The 12,126-nt window shown below is 34.2% G+C and overlaps 1 protein-coding gene, 1 long non-coding RNA gene and 1 other non-coding gene across 3 annotated transcripts; 2 read left to right on the forward strand and 1 right to left on the reverse strand.

Moving 5' to 3' along the window:
• Positions 1–110: 110 nt before the first annotated feature.
• Positions 111–1,938, reverse strand: LOC127072622 (signal peptidase complex catalytic subunit SEC11A). Its single transcript, XM_051013161.1, has 4 exons — positions 1,734–1,938; positions 1,526–1,635; positions 1,256–1,405; positions 111–1,185 (listed from the first exon to the last, which is right to left on the reverse strand). Exons 1-4 carry the CDS (start codon positions 1,779–1,781, stop codon positions 951–953), a joined length of 543 nt encoding a protein of 180 aa, XP_050869118.1. The 5' UTR covers positions 1,782–1,938; the 3' UTR covers positions 111–950.
• A 610-nt stretch (positions 1,939–2,548) lies between these two features.
• LOC127072630 (uncharacterized) lies at positions 2,549–4,281 on the forward strand. Its single transcript, XR_007785552.1, has 2 exons — positions 2,549–2,887; positions 3,608–4,281. It is a non-coding gene; the product is annotated as an uncharacterized LOC127072630 (long non-coding RNA).
• On the forward strand, positions 3,651–3,722 carry Trnaa-cgc (transfer RNA alanine (anticodon CGC)). The gene has a single exon. It is a non-coding gene; the product is annotated as a tRNA-Ala (tRNA).
• Positions 4,282–12,126: the final 7,845 nt, after the last annotated feature.

A 12,126-nucleotide genomic window follows, 5' to 3' on the forward strand; every position in this document is an offset into this window, starting at 1 on the left:
CACATATATATTCTTTTTTTTTCGATTATAATTTGTTACGTTCGATTGTGGAATATATTAATAGCAAAGAAAAGGATCCTTCAAATTTGGAATATAAATAATATGAGATATTACTTAAATCAGCAATAGATATAATTTAGTATATGTACAACTATTATTAGCTTGACAGGATTTTTCTTCAGTTCTCTGAACAATGAAAACGAATATCTTAATTAAGTATATACAAACCACTAAACTGTTGAATAGTACATTTCCATTGTAACTGCATATAATGTACTTTTTACTTTCAAGATTAAACAATTATTACAAATAATTATTATAATATTATTTTACGTAATCTAGCTGATGCATAAATAGAAATTAAATTTATTTTTGTGTATTATTTCGATAAGGTATACTCTATAGCTTTGACATCAATTATTAAATCTAATTAATCTTGCTATATATAGCAAAGCATAGTGCATAAGAAACGATAAAATTAAGTGCAACAATTCCTAAAATTAAGAGCAATGCTCAGGTATGCGTCTCAAAAATATTTTGTACCATTATTTTCTTTACTTAAACAATGAATTTTATAAATTTTAACACATTCTTTTTACGATAAACACAAGATCATGTATGCACATAAAAATCCAACTATTTTTTGTATATGATTTTGCCAATAGCTGAGAAACTGTTCGTTTTGTGGCACAATATAAAAGTACTGGAGTCAGCCTTCGTACTCTTTCAATTATTTATCACTGTCACAAGTTGACAGTATTTTAACAAAGTAATACATTTTTTATAGAAGAAAATTTATGTGAACAGCATACAATTGAAAGGGTATGAAATCATGCAAATAATCTCCGTACAAATGTTTTAATCAATTCATTGTCATCTAACCCCATTAAATACCTAGATTAAATGACAAACGACAGTCTATTGTATTAATTTTCTATAAAAAGATATTCTTATTCTCTGTGAATCAATACATATAAACCCAAACACGATAGAACGGCATATTTGAATTTGGGATATTCATTCATATAAATAGTCACCATACCTACATATGGTAAGAATCCTCTTGCTCTACCTACAACGTCTTTATGTGTAAGCCATAATTGCCCTTGGGCGTATAAGCCTCTATCATCGACAGAATTATTATCACCTTTTGTTAAAAATTTAACGGTACTGTTATGGTCTCCCCTAAAATACATCAACGTTTTAAAGATCCGTATTAATGCAAAATATTTTTTATGAAAATAATTATGCTTACTTCTCATGAAGTTTCATAACTCTATGCACTATTGGAATTTCTCTGCCTACCACTTTGAAAACAACAATTTCCCCTACTCTCATAGATTCATTCTGATAATTTGTTAAAAATAATAAATCACCTCTATGGAATGCTGGTTCCATACTACCACTAAAATATCAAAGAAAAATAATGTATTCATAAACTTCGAATTACGAGAACGTTGTTATAAGAAACGCTATATTGATAGCATTGTTTTAAGAAAAGTAATAGGTTAGTTTGTGGTTATACCTTAAAACAACAACAATGGGACTTTCGCTACCCGTTGCAACCATTAGACCTTTCCATATCATCAAGGCCGAGGACACGATCATGCCAAAGCTGAGTATTTGATACAGGAACTGCAAATAAAAGAGATTCAAGTTAAGCTAAGTCTTTGGACGACCATATGTGTTTTTTGTATGAATCGAGGACAATAATTTGAACGAAATAAATTTACCTGTCGTTTATTCATCCGACGTACATCTTCAAATATTGATTGCAACATGATGATGATATTATATCAATAAAAAAAGTCAGCTCTGATATGGATCCGTGCAAAAATCCTTCCACTTTTATTCGATGTGGAAACAACCGGCACAGCTAGTCAATCAGTGAGACCCACGTCACGTAAATATACGACAGGAAACGAGAAAACGCATGTATGCGTACAGCTGTGAATCGTCAGTCAAATGGAGGGAAACTTAGCGCTTGCACAGTAGCGACATATACGTACAGGTAAGTTTAAATTCACGCGGGAAATATAAAACTTTTTCTTTCAAAATTTATAGAAACTTTAATGAATGTATACAATTAATCTTTCACTTACACGGTGAAATAGTTCTTGAAAAATCCGTATGAATGAAAAAGAATGTGTCAAAAATAATAATCGTATAAAAAAAGAAAGAATATATATATATATACATTTATATATATATTTTTTATTTTATATATAAATATATATATATTATATATATATTTATATATATTTCTATTAATATATATATATATATATATATATAAATAAACGAATAATTCCAAATATAAAAACTTTATATCTGTAATAACTTTAATAAGTTATTTTCAAAAAGAAAAAAAAAATATGAAGATCATTGAATAAAGCTCTATTTAATATGAATAGAATATTTTTTATTTTAACGATGCTTTATTCTAGAATGTATTATCCTTGAAAACAGAATAACGACTATCCTATGACACATGCTTATTTATTATTTTTTCTTTCGGCCTTATCGCGTTTTGACTTGAGTCCTTAACATAAAGGTTATATGCGCATTGTTGATTAGTCGCCAGTAATCATTAGATTCAAGGAAATATATGAACACGTATACGGTTGATCGCGGTGTTTAGCGGTTCGTCGGTGGTCACGAATAAAATAATTTATATCGAATCAAATGCACGTGTTTGCACATAAGCAATTTTTTTGGAGACCAGGCACTAGCGAATATAACCTTCAAAGTGTCCGAAGCTTCGAAACAATTTTAACTAGGGAATATAATTCTGAACAAATTTTTTTTTCTTTATTTCAAAATTCTAAAATATTCTCCTTAGATTGTTCTCACGGCAGATTAAGATTGAAGAATCATAATAACAATGGTAAGAATATCATATTTGCTAACATCTTTAAAAATTTTTTAAATATTTCTTTTGTTTTTGTAACAAAGAGTATACCTAATATTTCTTTTTTTTTTTTGCAAATAATCATTATTATAACGATCTCGATATCCATTCTATTCGATGATTGTTACTGACAAAATTGATACTAACAAAATCCAATTGTCGAGTTTGGTCATCTGGCTTTTTGGTTATTCGTTAATCTTATTGATTCTGGTCGAAAATACGCATATAGCCAAAAAGACAAAGAATTAAAACATCGTGAGGTTCAACAAAATTCAAGTCCAAGTACACCTGTACATTTTCAAAAAGTCATAATTACAATGGAAATATACTTTTCAATAGAATTGAAAACAGTAATTTTAAAAACAAACACTGTGTTGAGTCGTGTAAAAATAAAATTGTTTTTCTAAACCGTGTTATTTCGAAATTATATGAAAGAAAAAATATTTCAAATGTTATCTAGTCTTACGAAAAAGAGATCTAAATATTTACAGAGAATTACAATTTTTGTTAGAAATTCATTATAGCATCTATTCATTAAATTATTATTTAATAATTAAATGTTATAACAAAATCTTTTCTTGTGGAAATACAAAAAGTTAATAGTAGTATAAGACGTACGACAAATATCATTTCTTTTTATAAAGAATTAGCGATAAACATATTTATTAATAATTATGTAATATATTTTTATCACAGAGGGAGAGGGAGAGATAATACATATTATCAATTTCTTACAAGTGGGGGTGTAACTCAGTGGTAGAGTGTCTGCTTCGCATGCTGAAAGTCCTGGGTTCAAATCCCAGCTCCTCCAATCGGATTTTTTTTTCTTTTCCTGTATTAACTTTATGTTCCTTAGGAAATTAGTGTATACAAGTGTTTTATATGCAAAACAGATCTTTTTCTTGTGTGTAACTATATTTCAGTCTCGTTATTAAAAAAAGAAAAAGAAGAGAAAAAGAAATATGAAGAATGATTGACCGATTTAATCATTTTTCTTTTACTTAATTATTTACTTATCTATTTTTAACATTTATTCATTTATCTTATTGGTAATACAATGACATTAAACTATAACAGAATTATGTGTAGTTTAAAGTACACTGAAGAATAATGTCGTTGCTCGTCGCTCCGGAATGTCACAAAAGAAAGTAGATGTGCGTCCCGACCCATTGATAAGCACTTGAGCAGCAGGAGATATGGTAATTTCTAACCCAGTCTAATCACTCCTGCGGCACTAGTACTTAGGAACAGGACAGGATGTATTATTCATCGGCTGCTTATTATTTTTCAATAATTATCATCTTTCAACGATCACACTGTAGATAATTCTGGAACAATCCTAAAAAAAAAAAAGAACGAAAAATAAATAATGAAAATAGGAAAAAGAATAAATAACAAAAACGATTTATACGAAAATATTAATCTTAGATTCATTAATTTATATATAAAGAATGAACAGAAACTTCGAAGGTTTTCTATAAAAATCTATAATCAATATCGATCTTTACCTAATTCTTCTGATATCTATTAACATGCATCTAAGAACAATGGCACGCTTTGTTTTTCGTCCTGCTAATAACTAAAGAGATTTCTCATATCTCCAGAGTCTTAGAAAAAATAACGTTTCTAATATCTTTTCTATTTTCAAAATAAGAATATCTTTCTGAAAAAGAGAAACGAAAAAAAAGATTATTTAGTGTTAAATCGAAGGAAAGGAGGAAAATCCTAATTAAGCTCGCCCACGGTTTGTCGGTAGTTCGTTCGACGAAATTAGATAATCGACAGGAGAATGAGACGACGACGACGACAACGATGACTGCTACTCTATAATTTCTGTCATTTTATAAAGTAATAAATTAAGGAGTGAAACGAGGAAGACGGACGACAGTGGAAATTATATTCGTGTCAGTAAAAAAGTGTCACGAACGTTCCCGTTCTTAATCGTCGTCGACTCGCACGCCAAGAATTTCTTTTGATGATGATTCTCGCTCCTTATTTTTGTTTATTATTTCCTTCTTTTTTTTCTCTTTTAATACGATCGAGAAAAAAAAATGAAACTCCATAGCTTCGTACACGGTAAGAACGAGATACACTTAATAAATATTAGTTCGTAAGAGCCGGCAGACCGACCAACCGGCGAATACATCTACCATAATGATGCAATGACAAACACTGGCACTCATTGAACCGACCTCGAGAAGTCATTAAAGTCGCCCACTACTGCGCCTCTCCACTTTTTCTCCCACTCCTTTCTCTCTCTCTCTCTCTTTCTTTCTATATTCAAGTTATCGAACTTTTATGGAACGCGCAATTCCTTAGTAGGACCTGTTGCTATTCTACCCTTGATATCCGGTATTTCAATTAAACGTTAAACTCAAGAATATCGTCAAAGTCAATCAAGCGAATAACTAATTGGAAAAAGAATCAAAACATAAACCCCCAAGAACATAATTCGTATCATCTTTATGAAAACGTATCATCGTAATACAGAGCAATCGAAACTTTGACTTTTCTAAAAATATTTATCGATTCATTTGATATTCGCTGCTGTCATATTTTTAACAAGTATCTTAATAGAAGAATAGATTGAACGGTATAATTTCTAAAAGAATATCGGACGAAAATACCTAGGGTATATACATTCGGATAGAATCTAATTCTATCGAGGGTAAATCGAGCTTCTGATATTAGTCGTCGAGGTCTGATTACGAAGAAGGTACAAATTGAAAAATTGTTTCTTCTCGGGACAACATTCATCGTAAGTTTGTACGTAATTTTGATTAAATGATTACCCATGTGATATAAAACACAGAGTTCTTAATACGGGGGAGAAAATGCGATATGTAACAAGCGGTATTATAAAACGTTCGTCTATTCCTAGATTAAAGAAAACATCTAGAAAAAAGAAAACAATTTTTTAGAGATTCTAAAAAGAAAAGACGTTGTTGCATCTGTACGTTGAGACGACATAAAGCTACGTAAAAGAGGATTAGAGCGAAGAAAGAAGATGCAGGCAAAAGCCGAGACTTGCAGATTCGGCTGGATATATAAACGTGTCGCGAGCACATGCGTGTCCACGCATGACGTTTCTTTCTCTCTCTCTCTCTCTGTCTCTGTCTCATTCTCTAGACGTGTTACGACTCTTGCAAAAAAGTAAGACGAACAGAGAAAGAAACAGAAGAAAAAAGTAGAGAAGGAGGGAAAAGTGAATGTGTTGGTGTCTGTGAGAGTAATGTATACTTGTATTAGTGCAACGGAAGAGAAAGAGAGGAAAGAAGAAACGAAGGCAGGATGGACCAGAAGAGTTTAAGAGAAGAGAGAAAGAGAGAGAGAGAGAGAAAGAGGGGGAGAAGAACACCAATTAACGCTAATTCCCACTAATGCCGGCTCCCTCTCGATGTTCGTAAAACAGCTTGCCCTTTCAATTTCAAAATGCCTTGTCTGCGGGTACGGCCTGTTAATGATGTGCAGTATCGGGCAGTGGTGCACAAACCATAAACGACGAGTAGTGTATTTTTTCTAAGAACTCCTTGAATTTGCGAATACAAAAATGAGGATCTTTTCGTCGAAACTAAATGAGAAGAAATTCGATATGTATCTGTATTTTGAAATGACCTCCTCTTATTATTTTTCGCGATAATTGGATCTATCGATCCTATACTATTCAATATTTTCTAATATCGAAGTTTGTGACGAAGTGGTGATTCGCTTTGGACGATACCAGGAAATTAATTTCACCTTTCGAGAAAGAAGGACTCGAATTGAAAGCCTGCTTGATAAAAAGAGAGACAGAGACAGAGAGAGAGAGAGAGAGAGAGAGAGAAAGAGAGAGAGACAGAGAGAAAGGGAACGGGGTGCGCGCGCGCGCGCAAAATCTTTCCGGCGGTAAACGATCGTAACTATGACTTCCGCTTACTCATCAAAAGGAAGGCTCGCTCGACGAACCGAGACGACGATCGAGCTCTCGAAAGTAACGATGCCGAGAAAACTCGAGACACCATCGACTCTACTCGTCCTACGAAGAGAATATAATCGGTATCTTGACCCTACGATTTATTATTATAGGCTATTCCTTCGTCTCGTCTTTCCTATCCTATCGGACGGGTCAAGAGGTCGAGCCGATAAACGCTGCCAGAGGGCAAATCATATTTTCAGAACAACAAAATGTTGTCTCTCTAATAATAACGTTCCTATATTCTCTTTTTTCCTTTTGTATTTGTTTCTATCGGAAAATGTTCATAAATAAATCTTAGCCGACAAAAGGATATCATCGCATTTAACGATTATCGTTACGACGTTTGACGTTAGAAATTATTAGGAAGCAAAAATTCAATTAGTTAAAAAGTTTCTTTCGCGATACTAATCCTTTGAATTTGATTATTCGATAAGAATGAGAAAAATAAATCATAATCGATCGATGACGATTAAAATCGTTTATAAAATTTGTAAGGGAATCGTTGTTACTCAACTTTCTTTTCTTTCTTCTTCGTCCTCGTTTCGTTCTATCGTAAATACATACATACGTATAAATGTACGCATTAGAAGCAGAGAGTTTCGAGAGAAACGAACCGAACGCGGAAGATGTGCCACGGCGTGGAACAATGACGTCAGAAATAGAGGAGCGAGAGACAGTGGGGTCATTTTCTGCATATCGGACTAGTGAGCCTCTCTTCTCGTAAAGCGTACATTTCTTACGTGTTCACAAACATTATTCTAAAACGTCAAGGTCGTCGAAACTTTTTTTTCTTCTTCTTTCTTCTTCTCTCTTTTTCTTGTTTACTTTCAAAGAAGAAATATCGACATGGTTCCGTGATTTCAATGTAGAAATCGATGAAGTGAATTCTGATTTTGCGGAGCGTAAAATTACCCGTATCACAAATTTCACCTAGTCGACGATTTTTTATGGAAACACACACACACACACACACACACATGCACATATTTTTCTTTTTCCTTTGGATTTTACGATCAAATTTGTCGCAACGATACTTTACCGATCTGATTAATCCATAAGATTTTTTCTAATTTATCCGGAGTTGTTGCGTTCGTTCGTTTATTTTTTTCTCTATACATTTCTCGATCAGAATTTCTTTACGTAACCTCTCGCGATGAATTCGCGATGAAACAAGCAAATGCGATAAGCCGACTACGACGAGTTCGTCTGCGAGGCAAATCAGATTCGTGTGCTGGTAAATCGATGTTTCGCAACAACGTTTTTTTGAGTTTAACAGAAAAAAATAAGAGAGAGAGAGAGAAAGAGAGAGAGAGAGAGAGAGAGAGAGAGAGAGAGAGAGAGAGAGAGAGAGAGAGAGAAAGAAAGAGAGAAATAAAGAAACACAGAAACTGGTAAATGCAATCATTCTGAATTTTTTGTGCCCGCGTAAAATTTGAAAGTAAAATGGCCGACAGTGACCAATAGACTATCCAATAAAATTCATTGTTTTAATAATAAAGAAGAAAGCGTATTAAATTAAGTTGAATGAATGTGCGAAAATAAAAAAAAACAAAAAATTACCAACATAATGGCCTATATTTTTAGCAAGCGATTATTTGCCTTATCGTCGCGAAGAAAAGTTCATGCTGTTCTCTCGATGGCAGACACGTGTTATCCTGACTTCTCTCTCTCTCTCTCTCTTTCTCTCTCTTTCTCTTTCTTTTTCTCTCTTGTTCTCTCTCTCTCTCTCTCTCTCTCTCTCTCTCTCTCTCTCTCTCTTTCTCTCTCTTTCTCTCTCCCCCACTCTTTTTCTTCCTTTTTCTCTCTCTTTCTCTTTTTATCTATCACGAAGATAAATTCGAATGATACAAAGTGGAATCGTCTAACACCAGAAAGCTTTTCTTTCATGACCGATAGAACAATCGCAGGAAATCTCACGACCTTTAACTTTCGACAAACTTTATAAAAAACAATATGCATAAAAAAATGTGTGCGTGTGCGTGTGCGCGCGTATGTGTAGTATATACGATATGAAGATTCCTCGTTAGTTTATTTACACACACAACACGACGATTTTTTCGCGTAGGCGGGCTTTTCAAAATTGTCCGCTTTCTGAACGTTCGATATTTCTCCGCGTTAAAGTACACAGCACACTTCTTATTTTTCTTATCTCGATTTTCCCTTTCTGTTTCTTTCTTTTCATGAAGAACGATGAAAAATATATTTTTTTTCGTTCGCATCGATACCATGCCAATAAAAGAGAAAAAAAAAACAAAAATTAAGGAAGAATAGAATAATCGTTAATTCCAAGATCAATTCACAGAAAACAGGATCAATTTCTTTCGTTTGCTTCTTCTCCTTCTTCTTCTTCTTCTTTTTCTCTTCTTCATCCTCGTCGTTTTGTTGTGTAGGAACCAAATGGAGAATAAAAGAAGAAATCAATAGGAAATAAAGAAAACGAAGGAAGAGAAATATTAGGCATAAAAAACCCGAACCGAAACCGAGAGAGTAACAACGATAGCGAGGAGAACGATCGAGCATGACTGAACAACTGTTCTCTTCGAAGTCTCTTCGACCGATCCCGCATCGCGCGATTCGCGCGCGCACGAGAGAAAAACGAAGAGAAAAATCAAAGAGAGGGGAAAGAATATAGAGAAAAAGAGAAAAAGAGAAAAAGAGAATTGAATAGGTATCGTACGTTTTTATGGAAGAAGAACTCGAAAGAAAACGCGCGGCCAACCGTGACAAGGGTGGATCGACGACTGAGCGATAAACCTCTCTTGATTGGCTTAATATAGTCCGGCGAAGAGAGTAATTAGCCGCTCCTCACCGCGCGGGAAATGATTGGTCAATTTAAACCTAGAAACACGGTGCATTAAGCATTCAAGCGGCGTTCACTACCTATTAACGGTTTGCAAGAGAAGCTCCTCGTCGCAACCACCACCATCGTCCTCCTCACCATCGTCATCACCATCACCGTATCATCGTAGCCATCACCATCACGAGTATCGTCACCTTTCTATGGTGGTTAGTAGAGACGATGCTACTGGACCCTACTGGTACGAATTCTTTCTCTTTCGTCCCTCCCCTTGACAACACGCCATTTTGTCCTGTCTCTCTCTTTTCTCTCTCTCTCTCTCTTTTTCTCTCTTCTCCTCTCCTCTCACTACTTTTTTCCCTCTCCGTTCCAAGTCAATTTACCAATTGAAATCAGTGCCGGACGGTGAGGAAAGGAGTCACTGAATGATCGACCGAGCAATATGCTTCCCTTCCTTCTTCATCGCTCTTCTCTCTCTCTCTCTCTCTCTCTCTCTCTCTCTCTTTCTTTCTTTCTCTCTTATACTCAACACATACTACGTACACCCGGTCCGTTATCAAACCATTCACCGGCTCGATCGGTCCTCATTGCTCTCGGATCGTCCAACGTGATTGGCCCTGACGATCACGAGATTACGCGTTTGTTCAACGGTAACGCGCGATCTCGCCACTATCGTGATCTAGTTTGAATTTGAAACAAAAGATAAGTTTTGAAAACGTGAATAAATCTCGCTCGTGCCCTTTATTTTGTTTCCTTCTATTTTCTTTTTTTTTTTTTTTGAATTTGTGACAAGTCTTAGATTAGAAAGAAAAACTTTTTGTAAGAAACGAATTCATTGTTTCTTTTTTTTTTTCTTTTCTTTTTTTGTTCTTTCTTTTATTATAAAGCATTAAAATTAAATCGTGATACTCATTATACAATCATTCTTTATACAAAGCGAATCAGTCATGTAACATTAATCTTGAAATTGAATTAACAAGAGTAATATTCTTTAATGATCTTTAATATCTTATATGCTTTCCCACATGAAAAGTAATCGTGTCTAGGTGAATTTCTTTTTCATCACCTACGGCACTACTACTTAGCACGTGAAAAAACTAATTTGATATTTTCTTTTGATGTTCTTTTAAAAATTCTCTTGAGTTTCCTTCACCGTCGCCCGTTTCTTACCGACTGAGTTTATCGTAGAGTCGTGCAGTAAATTATATAGTTCGAGGACCGATTAAAGTTCAAAATTTTAGGGAATACGTAAAATTTTCTCGGAATATCCTCAGAAATCCGATATTTAATGATGGAAAAATACCTAGGACAAAGATCGAACGAGAATAAATTGTTTTATCTCGTAGAACTTTTCGTTGAGATAACAAGCGTAGAAAAGATAGTTTGATTTGTGAACGCAACAACGAGCGTGACTTCATATCGCCCATCGTTACGGTCACAAATCGAAACATCTTTATCGAACTTCAGGAAAATCCATTGTTCTCCTTTGTTGCCTGAAACAAACAAATGAACAAACAGAAAATAAAACGAAATAAAAATATATCCAAAATATTTCCATGCGTTTACAATGGATTTTTATCAATGTTAAGTTAGAAAAAAAGAAGAGAGAGAACAAAAAAGAGGAGAGGAAGAGAAACAAAGAGAGAGAAAAGGAAAAAAATTATAAAAGTAATTATCATTAACCGATATCATTTTCGAAAAAATTCTTATCTCCCAATCAACATAAATCAACAGTCTGTTCAAAGTGCAGATACGTCAATTCGAAGAATTTCCTTTCACAGGACACATAAGAGAAGAGAAGAGAATAAGGAAGGGCATTTGGAAACGTCATCCATCGTTCGATGGATTCGTCCATAAATTGGCAAACAATAGCAAATGGAGGGCCTTGTACGTAGCTTGACGGAAGAAGAAGAAGCAGAAGAAGAAGAAGAAGAAGAAGAAAGAGGGACGGGTTCGCCGATTAAACGACAAGCAAGCCAGACACGCACTGGCCCTCATGCTTCGAACACTGTATCTATAGAATGTAACTACTATTACATGCTACTTGGTTTTTTTCTTTTCCTCTCTTTCTCTCTCTCTCTTTCTCTTTCTCTCTCTGTCACTCCCGAATGCTTTAGTCATTTCATAATAATCGCACTTTATACGCGAGCAGTCACTACCCTCCATAGTTTTTCCCATGCGGGCCCACTTTATCCATTTTAAAGGAACGAAGAATTTTATTGATATACAATCGTCCTTTTTTTTTTCTTTTCTCTTCTATTTTCTTCTTCTTTTTCTTCTTCTTTTTCTTTCACCACACGTGCATTTGTATTTTATATTCTTCACTGATCGAAACGAATAATCTTTAATCCTCTTATCCCTCCACGCAATAACTCTCTTCGTTCTTACAAGAAATTCTTTGAATAATATCAAACCGTCGAACTTCATACCAGGAACGATCTTGATTCGTAAAAAAGTAAATGA

The sequence above is a fragment of the Vespula vulgaris genome, chromosome 2 (genome assembly GCF_905475345.1).
Source record: "Vespula vulgaris chromosome 2, iyVesVulg1.1, whole genome shotgun sequence".
NCBI classification, from domain to species: Eukaryota; Metazoa; Arthropoda; class Insecta; order Hymenoptera; family Vespidae; genus Vespula; species Vespula vulgaris.

Bases quoted from the DNA above. Each gene is read 5' to 3' on its own strand.
- LOC127072622 (XM_051013161.1), bottom strand. From the start codon at position 1,781: ATGTTGCAATCAATATTTGAAGATGTACGTCGGATGAATAAACGACAG. The intron at 1,636-1,733 runs GTAAATTTATTT...TTTTATTTGCAG, and splicing joins GTCGGATGAATAAACGACAG to TTCCTGTATCAAATACTCAG. The intron at 1,406-1,525 runs GTATAACCACAA...TTGATATTTTAG, and splicing joins CCCATTGTTGTTGTTTTAAG to TGGTAGTATGGAACCAGCAT.